The following is a 19,506-nucleotide window of genomic DNA, read 5'->3' as shown; positions in this document are numbered from 1 at the left end:
CTGTGCAGGTGGCACATAAAATACATCATTTTGAGCGTGGCCGTTGCCAGTACCGCCTGACTGGCCTTCGTGCCGGTGGCACGTAAAAATACCCACTACACTCTCAGAGTGGTTGGCGTTAGGAAGGGCATCCAGCTGTAGAAACTCTGCCAAATCAGATTGGAGCCTGGTGTTGCCATCCGGTTTCACCGGTCCTCAGTCAAATCGTCCAACCCATGCTAGCATGGAAAGCGGACGTTAAACGATGATGATGATATATTGGTGTTATTATTATTATTATTCAGTAGTTTTATTTTTATAGCGTGCTTTCACTTCACTACTGAGCACAGCTCTGTGTGCCTTGGGTATGTGCTGTGGTTTGCTGTGGTGCTCTTATGGTTACTGTATAGAAAGTGTTTTGCGTAGGATATGTGCAGTGCCAGTAGTGCAATTTTCTGTATGTTATATATATTTGTAAGTCCTGGTGTTTTTGTTATGTATTTGTCTGAATATTTTTATTATTATTATTGTTGTTATTATTATTTATTATTATTATTATTATTATTATTATTATTATTATTATTATTAGTAGTAGTAGTAGTAGTAGTAGTAGTAGTAGTAGTAGTAGTAGTAGTAGTAGTAGAAGCAGCAGCAGCAGCAGTTTTGACCAAATTTTGACTGAGTTTTCTTTTTTCAGGAGAAACAAACCATGAAACAACTATAGAATTAGTATCGATTCCTGGCTCAGTGTTGGAAAGTTTCTTACCAGATGTTCCAAAGGTATGTACAAAAAAAAAGACAATCTTTGAAATAATAAGTTTCTCTTAATGGTGACCCTTTTCATTAGTTATATGGTTAAAAGAAAATACATATAGGGGCAGGTGTGGCTGTGTGGTAAGAAGTTTGCTTTCAAGCCACATGGTTTCAGGTTCAGTCTCATTGCATGGTACCTTGAGCAAATGTCTTCTACTGTAGCCCTGGACCACCTAAAGCCTTGTGAGTGGATTTGGTACATGGAAACTGAAAGAAGCCTATTGTATATATATATATATATGTGTGTGTGTGTGTGTATAGATATATATACTTGTATATGTGCATGTGAGTGTGTCTTTCTGTTTGTCTGTACCCTTGCCACTTGGCAACCATTGTTAGTCTGTTTACATCCCTGTAATTTAGTAGTTCAACAAAAGAGATGGATAGAAGCAGCACTGGATTTCAAAAAGAAAATAAGTACTCAGATCAATTTGTTTGATTAAAACCTTCCAAGGTGGTTGGTGACCAGCAAGGCCACAGTCTAATGATTGAAACACGTAAAAGTAAAAAGACACCCTCTAAGATCATAAGTATGCAGATACTTAATACTCTACCACCATCAGTGAAAACAATCCTGATTCTATAATCAGGATTGGCTTAAAGTTAAACAACAATAACTACAATAACTCTCATGAAGAGATTGCTTTTTTTCCATGTTTCCTTTTCATGAGCCATTTTTGTGGTCTGGTTACACTTCCCAGTTAGAGTTATTGTAAGTTGCATCTGCCTTGTCCTTGTGACAATGGCCTAATAAAATCTCTTATACACCAAAAACAAAAAAAGCAGTTTATGTGCTTGTGCCAGCCTTTAGTTGCAGTTGCAGAGTGATGATGTGAGATAAAACTTCTACTGGGTAGGATACCTGAGTATCAGAGATAGCATTCCCATGCTACTGATACCTATTGTTATTATCAACAGTTAAGTGAACTTAAAAATAAATGTAAAGTGTTCTGCCCAGAAATATAGCAAAACTCCATCTTCAGATTTGGACTCATCACCCATAGTCTCATATCTAACTAACTGTCATCATCATCATCATCATCGTCGTTTAACGTCTGCTTTCCATGCTAGCATGGAAAGATTTATTTTGTATATTTAAGAACTAGCCTGGTGTAGCCATCTGGTTTCACCAGTCCGCTTTCCATGCTAGCATGGGTTGGACGATTTGACTGAGGACTGGTGAAACCAGATGGCTACACCAGGCTAGTTCTTAAATATACAAAATAAATCTTTAAAAACACTGTAAGAAGAAAATAGACTAAATTATTTTATTTATTTTTTCCTTATTTTCAGCCTGAAATTGATGTCTGTATATCAATATCAAAATCCCTTCTGGATAGAGAAGAAGTTGCTGGTTACAATATCATGACCATAACAATTGAATCTCTTAACTCACCACCAGAAACTTTAGTTCTACAAAATCATGTTCTGACAGCAGCTATGTCAGTACCTATTATCAATAATGTAAGACTTTATTATCTATGATATTTGTACATGTGAAATAAATATATTTGCACTTCATTTCCCATTGCTTCAGTCCACTCAGCTGTAAATGAGTAACCCTGTGAGAGAATAGTCTTCTGATCAGAGGGAATGTTGACACGCTTGCTTACCCAGCGGGGTAGCATCATTCAAAAGCTAAAACAATGCAAAGTGTATTGTGACTTGTGGTGCATATAACATCTGATAGTCTGGTCAACACCATGATATACACATGCATGTGCGTGTGCACACGCACATACACATCCCCAAAAGTGCAGCCTCTCTGACTCCATCAACTACTGACCTATTACTCCGCTCTTAATATTTCAAAGATGATGGGGAGTCACTAACAACAATTTTTTTCTGACACCTTTAATCACACTTCCTCCTTAGTGACTATCAGTGCATCTTCCATAAAGCCAGATCTGCTGGAGTGCTACTCTCCTACATCGTTCATTAATGGACTCTTACCCTTGAGATATTTGGTGAAAAGTGTTGCTGACCTTGACAGCAAAGCACTTCAACTGTGATAATAAAATTAGCCTACAAATCTACTAGCAGACCTGCCCACCTCATTTCCAGTATCTTTAAGGTGATAGATCAGCCTAAAAATCAACCTCTTCAACACCTTGAACCTTTCACGCTTCCAATCATGTCTAGTTTGTCAATCTTCAAACAAAAATTGCCTATCTATAGGAACCAACTATCTCTTGTTTCTTGGACTAAAGCTTTCTTGTTAAATTTCACCATTGCAATATGTGCTAATAAGGTTCTCTCTGACCCACACTATATTAATTCTAATGTGCCCAGAAGATTAGTTTTGTTCTCCATACTATTCTTCCTGCACACCAACGATCTATTTGTCATCATCTCCAACAACTTTCACTTCTATGCAGATGATGACACTCTTAATTCCTAACTTTAGTATCTAGATATCATTCACAAGCAAGTTTAACACCTCATGCCACACCTGTACTGCTTCCATAAACAGAAGCTTGAAAAACATTCTCCAATAGTAGAATTAGAAATTGTTAAATCTACATAAAAGTTTGGAAATAGAATTTTTAAAAATGCAATGTTGCAAAATTAATATTTTTGATTTCATTCAGAAAGAAAACATTCTTGTGTTTGTTGGAACCCAACACCGAAGTCCAGCTGATAAAGAGCCATTATGTAAACAGAAGAAATGGGTCAATCCTCTTCCAGCTGTTGGAAATGCTGTGTACATTCCAAACAGGTAAATCATTTCAACTCAACGACCATCTAGAATTGCTACAACATTCTGAACATAGGTGTAGGTGTGGCTGTGTGGTAAGAAGTTTGCTTCCTTTTTCTCTGCATGAGGCCTTTATGACCAATTTTAATGAAATAAAGAAGCTTGCTTTCCAACCACATGGTTCCAGGTTCAGTCCCACTGCATGACACCTTGGGCAAGTGTCTTCTATAGCCTTAGGGTGACCAAAGCCTTGTGACTGGATTTGGTGGATGGAAGCTAAAAAAGCCCATCATGTGTGTGTGTGTGTGTGTGTGTGTATTTGTGTGTGTGTGTGTGTGTGTGTGTCTGTTTGTGACTGTGTTTATCCACCACCACCACTTGACAACTGCTGTTGGTGTGTTTGTATCCCCATAACTTAGTAGTTCAGCAAAAGAGACCAATAGAATAAGTACCTGGTTTAACAAAAAAAATAAGCACTGGGGTCAATTCATTCAACTAAAAATTCTTCAAGGCAGTGCCCCAGCATGGCCACAGTCTAATAACTGAAACAAGTAAAAAAAAAGGTAAAAAGTAAATCACTAAATGTTGTCAACATTTTCTTTTCTATGCAATGTATTACAAATATTTCCCTTTCTGTTATAAATATATAAAAAGAATATAGATTCTAGAAGCAGTAGATATCTAGAATACATGCATGCTTTTATGGATATCATTATTCTAATTAATAATATATTATTTTTCGTTTTAGTTACCTCTTCAGTGATCCAAAAGATAATGAAGATGGAGACTTTCGATCAAAGGAAAACAGAGAATACAGAAAACATTCAGAATTGGAAAGACCAAAATTTATTTGGAACATGGAACGAAGGTGTTTTCTCCATCAAACTGGGTCAAAACAGTACGTTTTACAAAATTACTTGAAACAATAATAGAAGTTGATAATATGAATAGGTCTGACTGAATATATATAGGCGCGGGCATGGCTGTGTGGTTAGGAAGCTTGCTTCCCAGTTACATGGTTTCGGTTCAGTCCCACCGTGTGGCACCTTGGGCAAGTGTCTTCTACTATAGCCCCGAGCCGACTGAAGCTTTGCGATTGAATTTGGTAGGCAGAAGTTACTGCCGTGTGTATATGTCTGTGCATGTGCTTGTGCCTCTCTCCGAAAGAGAGAGAGGGATATATATATATATATATATATATATATATATATATATATATATATATATATATATTTTTCGAGCGAGATCGTTGCCAGTGCCCCTGGACTGGCTCTTGTGCGGGTGGCACATAAAATAGACCATTTTGAGCGTGGCCGTTGCCAGTACCTGACTGGCCTTCGTGCGGGTGACACGTAAAATGTACCCATTACACTCTCTGAGTGGTTGGCGTTAGGAAGGGCATCCAGCTGTAGAAACTCTACCAAATCAGATTGGAGCCTGGTGTTGCCATCCGGTTTCACCAGTCCTCAGTCAAAATCGTCCAACCCATACTAGCATGGAAAGCGGACGTTAAACGATGATGATAATATATATATATATATATATATAAATATATGTGATTTTGATTTCTTTGTGACACATGTATGTGCCTCTTTAAATTCTCTATAAAGGATATCTAAGTATTCAGTTACTGGAATTATTTGCTACACAAAAATTTTGTAAGCAACTTCACTTTTCCTTGTCTATTATTGTTGTCTGAAGGCAGTGAGGTGGCAGAAACATTAGCATGTCAGGCGAAATGCTTAGTGGTATTTTGTCTGCCGTTATGATCTGAGTTCAAATTCTGCTGAGGTTGACTTTGCCTTTCATCCTTTCGGGGTCGATAAATTAAGTATCAGTTGCATACTGGGGTCGATCTATTCGACTGGCCCCTTCCCTAAAAATTGCAGGCCTTGTGCCTAGAGTAGAAAAGATTATTGTTATGAGCTGTTTTAAGATGGTGAGCTGCCAGAGATGTTAGCACACCGGGCAAAATGCTTGGTAGTATTTCGTCTGTCTTTACGTTCTGTGTCCACAAATTCCACCAAGGTCAACTTTGCCTTTCATCCTTTCAGGGTTGATAAATTAAGTACCAGTTGCATATTGGGGTTGATCTAATTGACTGACTCCCTCCCCAAAAATTTCAGGCCTTGTGCCTCGAGTAAAAAGATTATTGTTACGTCTGGTTTATTTTTTTCTAATTTCTTATCCTTTTGAATGGGAAAATCCCTTAAAATCTCTCATATCTCTCTTTTGGCAGTCTTTTGGAAACTATAACAACAAAGCGATACCTGCCGCTGGAAATATTGCGTATATCTGTTCCAAGTGGGGGCAGAGTTAAAAAGGTATGTTAAGAGAGTAAAGTATTGAATTAAATAAAAATGCAGTGAAATGAGCTGAAGTAAAAATGAGAATATATTTTAGATGTATTCAATATGTTTTATTGTATTTCATTTTAAACTGAATTTTAAATATTTTTAATACAGAAATGAAGAAATGCATTTAACACAATGAGAATACTGTTTTGTCTTTAAGCATGAAGATGAAGGAACAGCATCTTTTCATGGAGTAGTATACATTGATGCCAGTCCACTTCTGTATCCTGGAGGTAAGTTTATAAAATGAATGCGGATAAAATCATTGGATAAAAGACAACCATGATCAATCATGGGTGATTGTGCACATCTATGTATATTTTTAATTAAATCTTCTTGATGAAGGAAAAAATTAGAACGAAATATAATTATTTTACTGTCAATTACAGTAGTATGTTAAATGATCTGCTAGGGCTGTTAAGGTAAATAAAGATTAATATAGATAATACAGTTAAGAGATTAACAAAATATGCAGTTTTAAATATAAAAAGTTGGCCTTACCATCTTTATAACTGTTATGCGGCACCGTTGTAAAAGTTATATTTTATATTGATCTTTGGAGATTAAATTCTCAACAGAATACCCAAATACTTGAAAGGATAGAGTTACTAGATGTATTGTGAAGTATTGAGTGGTGTAGTAGTTAATTCTGATAAATGTCTTATAGTTTAGAGATACAGTACTAGTAATTTTCTCAACGGTGAACATAACGTTTTCAAAGGCTTTTGAGACCTCAATGAACAAAAGAGCACAACATTTTCAATTTCTTATTAAATGCATCTTGAATCCAGATTCTATATTGTACATTATCAAATACAGAATTAATTAAAAACCAGTCATCGTCGTCGTCGTCATCATCATCATCATCATCATCATCATCATCATCATCATCATCATCATCATTTGACATCCATGTTCCTTGCTGGCATGGGTTATCATGCTCCAAAAAGCACCCAGTTCATTCACAGCATGGACTGAGCACTTTTTTCATACCACCTGCACTATTGAAGTCACCTTGCAACTCACGGAACTATCAGGTCATCCCATAAGTTCTGTCCGATTTTACCTTTTTTAAAATTGAATGAAACTTAATAGTATTTTAGAATGTCTAATGGAATTAAAAATTATTTTTATGCATTTGTGTACATTTAATCTAATTGAATATTATTTTACAGAATAATAGAATTAAAATTTCTTTGATTAAAACCCTTTCTAACATGGAAGTATCCAAAGAGCATTTGAGGCACAAAATGCTTTATGAGCACAAAAAAGGAAACTCTGTAGCTGAAGCAACTCGAAACATACACTCAGTTTATGGGAAAGAATGCTTGAATGAAAGAACTTGCAAAAGAAGGTTTGCAAAATTCAGAAGTGGTGATTTCAGCCTTGAAGATGAAGATCGAACAGGACGTCCAGTTGAGTTTGATGATAAGCTCCTTGAGGCATTACTTGAAGAAAATCCTGCATTATCAGTTGAAGAATTGGCAATAAAGCTTAGTTCAAACCATATAACTGTTCATTGTCATCTTCAACAACTTGGAAAGGTTCCTAAACTTGGAAAATGGGTACCTCATGAATTGTTCGAAAGCAACCGCAAATCCCGAGTTGACATCTGCTCTTCTCTCCATTCTCGCGAACTCATTTCACCCTTTTTGGATAGACTTGTGACTGGTGATGAAAATGGATCTTCTATCGAAAAGTTAAACGTCGTAAACAGTGGCTTGGTAAAAGGGGGAAAGCTCAACCACAACCGAGAAGGGAACTTCATGGGAAAAAGGTTCTTCTCTCTATCTGGTGGGATTGCAAAGGAGTAATTCACTTTGAATTGTTACCACCTAATGCAACAATCAATGCTCAAGTCTACTGTCAGCAATTAAAACGTTTGAACCAAGCTTTGAAGAAAAAAAGACCCGCTTTAGTGAATTGAAAAGGAGTGATGTTTCATCAGGACAATGCGTGACCTCACACTGCAAAGATCACATCACAGAAGATCGAAGAGCTTGGTTGGAAAAAATTCCTCATCCACCTTATTCTCCCGACCTTGCTCCTTCAGACTACCATTTGTTTCATAGTTTACAGAATCATTTGGGGACATAACTTTCCAAAATATTTAGTTTATCTAAAAAGATCTTGTATAACAAAAGCAGGATCTATTACTATCTATCCAATTATTAATCAATTATTGATTGTAGAAAATTAAATTCTCTATTACATTCTAACTTTCCATCATCTGATGTTGGATCACCCCCTCTAATGCCCTCTCTGTTGTGGCAAGACACCTGCTTCTGTCTTTTTGTTACACTCTAACCTTTCATTCTCTGACACAAGTTCCCCTCCACAAATGCCCCTGCCCCTCTCATAATTTCTTGTCTTGTGAGTTACTTGGTTACCCTGCCAGCGCTGGTGCCACTTTAAAAGCATCCAGTCCACACTGTAATGTGGTTGGCATTTCGAAGGGCAACCAGCTGTAAAAATCATGCCAAAACTAACCTTGCCTGTGCTAGTGTCACGTAAAAAGCACTGAGTCCACTTTGTAGAGAGGTTGGTGTTAGGAAGGGCATCCAGCTGTAAAATCCCTGCTAAAACAGACACAGTAGCCTTGGGTAGATTTTCTACCTGGCCAGCTCCTGTCAACCATCCTACCCATGCATGCATGAAAGATGGATGTTAAATGATGATGATGATGAATATAAAGGTGTTGGACAGTCCTGTCACAGGTTCAAATTTTACTTAAATATCAGTAGCCCCTCTGCCACCCTCTAATTTCAGTTACTTTGTTTTTGCCATCACATTCTTACTTTCCTTTCTAGCCCATCTTCATTCATTTTCTGTCATCACTGTTCTGTTCTACTCAGCTCCTCAGTCTTGTAATCCTGAATAAATGAAATGAATGAATACACACAGTGGTAAGGACTCTCTAATATTACAATGTACAAGACAACCATACTAGTGTTGGTGCTGCTATAAATCCACCTAGGATACTCTTTCAAAGTGGTTGCCAAGCAATTGAAAAGTGGGGTTGGTAGGACCTGTTTGCTTTGTCAACAATATGGCAACTTCTATAATGCTGGTAGCACAATAAAATGCACCCAGTACACTCTGTAAACTGATTGGTATTAGGAAGGGCATCTAGTAATGAACACAAGGCTAAAAATGAAACTTATAAGCAAGGTGGTCCTCTGACCCATCTAAAAGAACAGTGACTTTAAATAAGAACTGAGACCAGAACAATCCACCCAACCCATGCTAGCATGGAAAGCAAATATAAAATGAGGATGTGGAGGACGAGGGTATCCATGGAGAAACTAATCCCTAATCTTCTTGATGCCATAAAACTGGAAATGAGCACCAGTTCTTAAAAGTTCTTTAAGGCAACTGAAATTATAGTTCATTATTTTTAACTATTGGAAATAAAAGTGGTAGAATGGACAGAATAGAATTTTACAGTATTTAATGTTATATTTCTAAATTCTGGGTTTGAGCTCCACTCTACTTTCCATCCTTTCTTTGCTTCACTTGAGATTATATAAGAAATCCTTATTTGCAATTAATGATCATTTTAGCCCATAAACAAACATACCTGTACATCTATGTGTATATAAATATAAACAAACTAACATTAGTTTTTTTTTATAAGTGTTGAAAGTGTGTATTGTACGATACAAATAAGATGATAACTCTTTTTGGAATGCAGAAATGCCGTTAAACAGCAATAATATGGGGTAAATTACCATTAGAAAGTGGAAAAATTTGTCAACAACCAGTCATGGGACTCAAACTTACATCCCTCAAAGACTCTAGCTGTGTGCTTTTCCATTAAGCTAAACTGCCTGCAGATAAATTTATCAGCAAATTTAGACACTACGTAAGGGTAATTTACCCAATATTTCTGCTGCTCTAACAGTGTTTCTGTGTTCGAAAAAAAAATTATCATTTTATTTGTATCGTACAATATCTGTATATGATGAAGAAAGTTATCAATGATCATTTCATTAATCATCTTAATTTTATACTCATTTATATTTCTGTTTTATGTAATCAATGTTTGTTGACTTTTTTTCCTTTTAATTACAGTGAAACAAATAAAAGGCGCTTATAAAGTCCAACCATTTTCTGAATGTGAATACCAGGAAAGGGTACAAATTTTTTAAGAACATTTCTTTTGTACATGCATTCTTTAATGCTTAGATTTGCATCAGTTCTTTCTTTGAAGTTCCTCAAAGTAAGGATTGATATTTCATATTTTTAAATATTTTATACATGTGAATATAAGAGGACAGGTAACTAATCAAAATCTCAACATTTACAAATTAAAAGTATTAATCTTGATTCCACATTGCACACTATCATATATAAAATTAACTGAGATAAAACAATTATTGGTTCTAAAAAAACGAAATGTGGTATTAGTGGTGGCTCATGTATAGGCACTGCAGAGCTGCAGCACCCCCTATTTCCACTCAATATTATCGATAGCATTCAATGTAATGAGTCCTTTTTTCTTTAATTCTTTCTTTGTACTTGTACATTATATAATCCTTAAGTTTAATATCAGTAGCCATCCCCTACTTTATGAAAAAAGTACAAATATCCTTGGATAGAACTGTGTGCTTCACAGCTCTAGCAATGTGGTGTTTGGCTGTTGTGCACATGCTCACATGTCTGAGATAGGAAACTTCGTGCCAGGGACCACGGTGTGCTGGTGAAAGGTAGTGTTTCTTTTTGACTTCACGTGTGTTGTGCTTTAAAACATGTTTATATTCTTGAATGTGATAAAGTGTAGAATTAGATTATTATCCTGCTTCTAGCTTCAGTGTTGCTGCCAAGATTTGAAAAATAGGGCACATTTCCCCCCCCCCCCTCCCATTTTATAATTCAATGGGGATTTTTGAAAAACAGGGGGAATTCACAACAGTGTTCAGTAAATCAGTAAACAAATTAAATACATTACCCAGCAGTGGCTAAAATGCAAACGGATCAAGTTTATGTATAAATTTTCTTATATGTTTGTTTCCTTTTACACAAAATTAAAACAACGGCTAAAAATTTTCTGAAGCAGCACCCCAAATAATTTTATCTACGAGCCACCATTGTGTGGTATATAATCCAAAGTCACTAATCTATGTTCAAACTATTTAGTCATGTAAAACATGACTGTAAATTCTTAGTAAATTCTAACATATAGAAACCTACATGAAAGAAAAATACATCAATCTGAAAAACACTCTCTCACTATAAATGTAGAGGTTTAACTGGGTGGGCAGAATAAAGAGTTTGTTGGGAGAAAGGATTAGTAGAATAAGGGATGTAGAGTGGAAGGTAAAGGAGAAGAGGAAGAAACCAAATGTTTATAACATAGAAATGAAAAGAAAGGAAAAGACATTTTTTTCTGGTTTGACAATTAACCCTTTGGTGTTTAAGCCGGCCATATCCGGCCCAAATATCCTACATGTTTTAAATTCAAACTGGCCATATCTAGCCCCTCACACCTAACCTACATTGACATTTTAAGAATAAATTATCACACCATCGAAACTTCAAAGCTGTAAGATAATGTATGATTAATTCAAAACAATTTGAGTGAAAAAAGTATTACATTTAACAGATTAATCTGAACACTAAAGGGTTAAAGCTATGTTAAAATTATTTGTGTGGTTGATGAATTTTTATGGATGATGATTGATGAATTTTTCTTATGGTTCAGGCAATCAGTTCAACCGCACTTAGTGAAGAGGCTATTAAATTTTCGCTCAGCTTTGTATCATCTGGACCATCTCCAACAGGACGAAAAGTGAGAGAAGACAAAAAAGAACCAAAGAAAGTAATGCATATTCTTTCTCTTTCTATTTATTTTTGTTCATTAATAATATTTATATTATACTTCAGAGAAATTTCACTGATCTTATTTAGTTTCTCTTCCAAACATTAATTCAAAAAACATATTTAGTTTATGATGACTGTAATAATACTTGTGACTGGTACAATAATAATGAATGATAATATGTAATAATTCTACTAAAAAAATTACATTTTGGTCACAGTACTGCATTTGTAAGCAAGTAAATAATATACTGACCTATGAGCCAGTTTGTCTGCTAGAAGGCTTGATTGTCAGAAGCCCAGTCCAACTAGCAATAACTAGTTATCATATAGCAATAAAGACTGTACCATTTTTTTGAAAGTTCTAGAGAAGCTAATGTAACCCATCAGAAATGTATATTCTGGTGTGCTTGGTAAACACTCCACACTCACCATGTATATATATATATATATATATATATATATATATATATATATATATATATATATGTGTGTGTGTGTGTGTGTGTGTGTGTGTGTGTACGAGGGGTGCTGGAAAGTTCTTGGGTTTAAGGGCATCATGAAAGGCCTGGTTGGTGATCCAATATTCCGAGTTCTTTTACAGGGCTTAGAAAAAACTGAAGGACCTCTGCAATAAGTGTGTTAACCTGAGAGGGGAATATGTTGAATAAAATCATAATTATCTGATCCTCCTGTATTTTCTTTTACTCAAAGCCAGAAACTTTTCAGCACCGCCTCGTAAACAGATAGATAGATAGATAGATAGATAGATAGAAAGGCAGACAGACAGACAGACACAATTTATTTATTTTATTGTCTCTGTAGACTGCACTCAAACCAAACCCTGAAAATACCTCCGATGTAGACTTACATACTGCAAATGCTGAAGGACAATTGTTTGTTGAAGCAAGGTCATATGTAGTTCTTTCAATAAGTCTGGAACGCCCTCTCATAGCAAAGAAAACAGCAGCAGAATTATCTCATATGTAAGTATCTGACTGGAAAAAATTATATGCATTTTTAAGCTCACTTTTTCTTTTATTAAAGAAGGATTCCAACCACGTTTTGTGGTTCACTACCTCAACAGCTCCTTTATAGAATCCAGTGGCTAAAGACATCATCAGGAGGAACTACATCCAGTTTCGGCCCCTACTCCTCTATCATTTTTGACGTGGCAGGGCCCCACCTTTCAGAGGTGTCTTCAGCTCTGGTGTTGAGTGTGTTTCTTCTTTCTCCTTTTTTCTTTGGTTTCTTTGATGCAGCGTCAACGAATGTCAGTGGGCAAATGACCATTCTGCCAAATTTCCCTTTAAATACTCGCCAGTAGGCTCCAGCAGCCAGCACCAGCTAACTATCACTTGACACTGTCTAAGCTTCAACTGATCAATGGAGGAGAAGAGTGCGTAGTTTTAGCCCGTGCCCTCTCTAAACCTGCCTTCCAACAGTGTTGTGTTAGTTTCAGTTCCAGCAACCAGAGCCAACCCTAACTCTTCTCCTTCCGTTGTTCTGCATTAGTGATGTTCTCTTCCCCTGGCACTGTCAGCTCTAGCAAAATTCCAATTTTCCGTTCTGTGTTCCATAGGATTAAATCTGGTCTTTTTGTGTTTGGTGGTACAAGCCTTTGAACCAGGAGGAGGGCATGCTATGAACAAGATTGCCACCTTGGCCCACTTGTCAATTGCGATGCTGCTTAAGTGTCAGCCGGCCTCACCTAACAACACTATTTCCCAGTCAGCATGTTATGGCTTTCAAGTCATTTTGGGTCTTCTCGTTCCAGCCATATATAGAAGCTAGCTTTCTCGACTGCCTCCTGTATCCTCCTTATTACTCTTCTCAGCTCTGAGCTCAAAAATGCAAACCTTCTTTTAAATAACGTCACCATTTTCCTTTCAATGAAGCCTCTAGCTCCCATTGCCAGGTGGTATTACTTGACAGTCCATCTCTGTTCTTTGCACTCTTTGATTAATCTCTCATACCTCTTCTCCTTCCGTTGCTCTTTTCCCATGGCATTGTCAGCTCTAGCAAAATTCCAATTTTCCGTTCTGTGTTCCATAGGATTAAGTCCGGTATTTTTGTTGTTTTCATGAGTGGAAATATTAACAGTCTTTCCAAATCCACAGCCAGCTCCTAGTATCCCTTCCATCTTTCGTCTGTCTCGTATACTTTATTTGAAGTCCTGGCCTTATGTCCTTTTCCCTCCTTCTGGACATATATTTTCCCATGTTTTCCACTTTTGGGTACTCTCTCCTATTATATCCTTCGATCTTCTCCTTGGGTGCTGCACTTATGACACCGAGGACTTGATTGTGACACCATGTATATCTGCCTAGTGCAGTTTGACAGAACATGTCTCACCGTCACTTTCTCTCTGCATCTACATTCATCAGTTGTTTGTATGTTCTTCCAGACTAAATTCGTCGGTGAAGGTAAAACGTCAAAGGTAGACTTGATCAGGAAGGATGTTTTTGCTTGTTCTGAAGCCCAAAGTTCCTTCCATGAGATTCTGTGGCTGACCACATATTCCTCCCATCTCAGGCACCAAATGTATATTTCGCCTTTCTTCTTCCTCCTTTCTCACTTCGTGTACCACTGCCTCTTTCATCTCTTTTACATTGCTCATGCAAAATGGCTTGAAATTGTGCAGCCCTAGACCGGCTCTTGCTTCTTGTGTCACTCCATCTATATTGGCATACCTTAGCTTTCTGATCACCCTGTTTACTGCCTCTTCCACTTTCCATTTCCTCCCTGTTCATACCTTCGGAGGGTTTTTTTCGGATGTTCTGATCTTTTGAATACCTTAGCATCATTACTGTCCTTGCCTTTCCTGTTTTATATTCTTCGGCGATTGACGTTATCGGTAATTGCAGCATGGGTTTTCCATATTATGCAATTGTATTCAGTGGTTCTGGAAGGCCAAGCCATTTTCTGATAAACACACTGTATCTTTGTTCCATCCTTGCTACTCTAGTCAAGGCTATTTCGTATATTTGCAATGGCTACATTATCCTTGGGTACAGTCCAAATTTGAATTTCCCCAGTAATGTTGTTCTGTCAATTGCCTTTAGTTCCTGTTCCACTAAATCGTGTGTTTCTTTCCCTTGTTTCCTATCATTTAGTAAATCTCTATACCATCTGCCGAGACTCTTTACTGGTTGTTCTTTCACCATTGGTATATCTTCACCTCCTATCCTGAATTTCACTTCTTTTTGGACTCCTTTCATGGAAGGCATGCTTCAAGACTTTTTGGCTTTGAATTTCATTCTCATCTATCCTATTAGTTCGTCCAACTGCTCTAATGTTCCATCTGATGCTTCTCTACTTTCTGATAATACAGTACTATCTTCCATAAAAGCTCTTAATGGTGTCTTTGTAGCAGATTTCTCACAGTTTGTTGATCTTAGTAACATCTCCATGACTAGCACAAATAAGATGACTGATATTGTGCATCCAACTGCAATACCTACGTCAAGCTGTTGCCACTCCATTGTGAGCTTTCCTACTGTAAATCTCATCCTCAATTTATCATAGTAACATATGAGCATTCATTGAGCATCTTCTGGAATCCAAAAGAAGTCCATAGCTGCTTGAATTAGTGCATCTGGAACAGATCCATATGCATTGGCAAGATCTAGCCATACAATGTACAGGTTTTTCTACAGTTGTTTTGCACAGTTGATAGCTTTCCAGCCTTTTGGATTGCTTCTTTAACATATCTGTTATGCTGTATGAATCTTATGATTTGCCTGGCAATGATTCCAAACATGATTTTCTCATCAGTATTTAATAGTGAAACAGGTCTGGATTGCCCTAGTTGTTTTTGCCTCCTTCTCTTTAGGTAAATAGATACCTTCAGCTATACACCATTGCTCTACTACGTCTTTCTTCTTCCACATTTCCCTTATCAGTGCAAATAGTTGTAAATGCAATTTCGGGCAATACTTATAAATCTTGTAGCTAACTCTGTCATTCCCTGGTGATCTTTTTGCTCTTGCTTTTCTAATGAACTCATCAATTTCTTTCTGTCTGATGTCACTCAAACTGAATGGTACCTTTGGTTCAGGTGGTTTCTTCAGCCCAAGCATTTCTGGGAGTACTTTATTTCTATCAGCATTACTGTATGTCCCTTTGAGATAGTGTTCGAGCTTTTTGTTAGTACAATCCTATCTTCCTCTCTTACTTTCAGTAAACAAATGTTTAGCATATTGATATGGGTTGTTAATAATGAACTTTGTTTCTTTTTTAATAACTAACATGCTGCTTACATTAAATTTTGTCTTGCTTAAAGTAACTTCCACTAGTCTCTCTCTAAAAAAACTTGCTCTAACTAGTAGTTCTTAAATGGTGCACTGCAAGGGGTATTTAGATGTGCCTCTGATTTATAAAAATGCAATTGAAAAATTGCATTTTCCAAGAGATACTCTCCCACCTTTTTTTTTTCACACATGAGTAACATAGAAAGAATGTGTTTATATTTGTAATTCTCACACAGTGAAGCTTTATGATGTTCAAATTCATTTCAGTTCTTTTATATTATGCTGTGTTGTACATAAAATAAATTAAAAAACAGAGTTTTTTTATGTATATTTTTTTTTAATTTTTAGATTTAAAATATTTTTATCTAATGTACAACATGAAATGTATCTTTTTTTTCTGTTATTTGCTCTCCAATGTACACCAAAGTCATAAATATTGAGAACCACTGTGCTAATCTTTTATATAAAATTATCAGAACTGAAATTGAGAAGGATTTAACTGTTTATCTTGCAAATCAAGCAACAATATATAAAGTAATGGTTTAAATAACTGGCTTAAATAAATAGTCAATGTTTTATGAATGTTCCTCATAGCTGTACACCTATGACTACTGGGGCTTCAAACAAATGGGTTAGTTATGGCATATTTGATTGTGTAACAACCATTGTTTTGTTGAGAGTCTAAGCAATATAAATGAAGGCAAAATGGCTTAAACTAGGAATTAAAGCTGGGACCTTATAAAGATAACGACAACCAATGGGTTGTGGTGACAGTGTGAAAGTTATTACTTGGTGGAAGTTGAGCTTGGCATTTTAGAATATCTTAAATAATTTATTTAAATTTTATATTTTCTTGTTTCAGGGTGGAAACTTATATTCCACCTCGACCTATGTTTCCCAAAAGATTAGGTGGCACTGAGAGGGTAAGTTTCACTTTCACTTGATATCTGAACTATATTACTTGCCATTTTCATTATTATATGTCCTGTACCTAAAGTGTATCCTATAGTGAAGGAGTAAGTAACTAGTATGCTAAATCTGATTGATGATTTTTACTTTGCTTTTATTCCTGTCTTTTTTTTAATATTGGTTTGGTCTGGAAGAAAGGGCTGTACCTATTACCTTTGCAGGCCTCCAAGACTGATGAGACAGAACAGTTAATAATCCCCTTGAACAATCAAAAGATGATAGTTGCAGAAAAAACATGGGCGGGGAGAGAATTCCTAAGAGCCAACATTCTAGTGGGCAAAACTTGGCATAGCAGTTAGTGTGAGGCTTGAGGGAGAGGGACACAGTATTGATGATGAGAGGGGAAGAGACAAATGATCCCAGAGTGCCCAAGTGAAGGTAACGTACGAGGGTTAACTGAGGTTTGTTTTTCAACATAGTTCCCATTGTGGTCCACATACTTTTTCAATCAGTGTTGCAATACTTGGATCCCATTGGTGAGGAAGGTTTTTATCCTGTTAGTTAAAAATGTCATTAACAACAGATATGATGTTATCATCACTGCAATACTGGTTCCCAGCCAAGTGTTTTTTCATATTGGGAAACAGACGATAGCCAGATGGGACCAAATCAGGAAAATGGGGACAGTGATCAACCAGTTCAAAGCCACAGTCACACACAGCAGCCATTGAAACCAAGGACTTAGTTTTCCTGGGTGTTTGGTCGTGATAGCTTTTTGTAACTATCTCAACAAGTTGACATAGTCCTCTCCAATGATGGTAGGGCCTTTTTGAAGATAGTCAATAAACACAATGCCTTTTAAACTGAGGCCATTACCTTCTTGCAGATGATGAAACGATCTTGGCCTTCTTTGAAACAGGTGGGGAGGGGTGTTTCCACTGCATGGATTGTCTCTTTGTTTCTGGCTCAAAGTGATGAAGCCAACAATCATCCTGGGTTAGGACATGTTCAAGGAAACCAGCTAGCCCTGTCTCAAACAATGTCAAATTTTCTTGTGATGTGATCAACCTGGTGCATGCATGATCAGATGTCAGAAAACATGGGCACCCACTGAGTAGAAGAAACGTTTGTCATACCAAGTTCATTGTGCAGAGTATTCTCAACTCTCTCATGGAATATGCTTATTGCATTGGTTATTTGATTTATAGTCAATCACTTGGCATCCATCACCATGTAGTGAACACAATGAATGTTTTCCTTGGTGGTGGCAGTTGCAGGACATCCAGAACATGGATCATCTTCAAGACTCTCCCTTCCCCTCATAAGTTCAGCTACCCACGTTTGCACTATTGATAAAGCTAGGATTGTCAACATGAATGAATCAGGTACTTGATAACACCACAATGCCAAATTTTGTTGATTTTCAAGAAAAGTCACTACTAGTTTCTTTTGAAGTCTTCTTTGGATAGTCAGGTGTCAGCTTTCCAGGAAAGAAACAATGCAGTTATTAATGAAAAGAGTTGAAATTAAAATGCATGCAAGATTTCACAGCTCTAACATCACTCTTTCATAGTCAGCCCACCCTTGTGAGACAAGCCAGCTCCATGTAGAAGAAGCCACTATATTAATATTAGAAGAGTGGAGAGAGGAGAGCACATCTGTGGACCAAAGGCTGGAGACTGTAGGCAAGCAGTTTCATGTTGGTCAATAAGAGAGACCTTTCTTTAGCTGTGGCTAAGGTTATCTACACCATCAAAACAAACACTTAGTAGACATATTTTTTGCTGTTGGTGTCAATGATATAGTTTTTTTTTAAATTTTAAATAGGAGTTATTTCAGGTACATGACTATGGTTTATTTGCTGTCACATTCCCTTCCTGTGGTTTTTTTTCCTTCACAGTACTCTTACATTATGTACTTTTATATTAACTTTCTATCAGAGATTGTTATACTGTAAAAAATTTTGTTGTACTATAAGAATTATTGACATTGTTTATATTGAAGAACTTCTAATAAGTCTCTTGATCAATATTATTAATAAAATAACCTAAAATTTTACATTTAAAAGTATAAGAGAGAATAAAGTTAATATCTGCAGAATGTATTTTTACTTATAATATTTCTTAATGGATTTGTTCTAGGCTGTATCTGACTTCCATAAACAAATTGAATGTGTAACTGAACAAGTCCTTGATGAATTTAGGTGAGCAAAGAAGACAGCAAAAGAAGTAAATGGTATTCTGAGGAGTTGTGCAAAACAATGTTTTTGCAAATGTCTGAGTCAGTAGTCACAGCTTATCTTATGAGCTCATTTAAACAACTGTGTTGTTTGTTATTGTTACTGTTTTTTAGTACAAGTTAAAACTGGTTTAGCAGGTCTATGATCAAAGGCACTCCAGGTGCAACCATATCATTTTTTTCTAACACCTGATTGCAGATCAAATATTTTATACTCATGTTGGGTCACCCTCGCTTTTGAGAAGCTGAGAAAAGGTTAAAAACCACCACATTTGATAGCATATAATCTTCTATCTTTACTTGCTTCATTAATTAGACTGCAGCCATGATGGAGCACCATCTTGGAGTAATTTAGTTGAATGAATTGTCCACAGTACTTTGTTTGTTCTGCTACTTATTCTATCGTTTGCAGGGCCACTAATTTACAGGGACATAAATACAC

General features: G+C 36.5%; 1 protein-coding gene across 3 annotated transcripts in view; it reads left to right on the top strand.

Moving 5' to 3' along the window:
- LOC106881564 (cilia- and flagella-associated protein 70) overlaps positions 1-19,506 on the top strand; it is a 50,446-nt gene that overhangs the window by 7,555 nt on the left and 23,385 nt on the right. For all 3 annotated transcript variants that reach the window (XM_014932026.3, XM_014932018.3, XM_089350454.1), the window contains 11 exons: positions 677-759; positions 2,086-2,256; positions 3,384-3,511; positions 4,239-4,388; positions 5,730-5,814; positions 6,005-6,077; positions 9,919-9,980; positions 11,549-11,665; positions 12,490-12,650; positions 16,780-16,840; positions 18,968-19,029. In XM_014932026.3, coding sequence (XP_014787512.1) covers positions 677-759; positions 2,086-2,256; positions 3,384-3,511; positions 4,239-4,388; positions 5,730-5,814; positions 6,005-6,077; positions 9,919-9,980; positions 11,549-11,665; positions 12,490-12,650; positions 16,780-16,840; positions 18,968-19,029 — 1,153 coding nt within the window. The remainder of the gene's footprint in view (positions 1-676; positions 760-2,085; positions 2,257-3,383; positions 3,512-4,238; positions 4,389-5,729; positions 5,815-6,004; positions 6,078-9,918; positions 9,981-11,548; positions 11,666-12,489; positions 12,651-16,779; positions 16,841-18,967; positions 19,030-19,506) is intronic.

Source organism: Octopus bimaculoides, chromosome 4 (assembly GCF_046866305.1).
Source record: "Octopus bimaculoides isolate indiv1 chromosome 4, ASM4686630v1, whole genome shotgun sequence".
In the NCBI taxonomy this organism is placed as follows: Eukaryota; Metazoa; Mollusca; class Cephalopoda; order Octopoda; family Octopodidae; genus Octopus; species Octopus bimaculoides.
The sequence above is the reverse complement of the archived record's forward strand: the minus strand, read 5'-3'. Positions and strand labels throughout refer to the sequence as shown.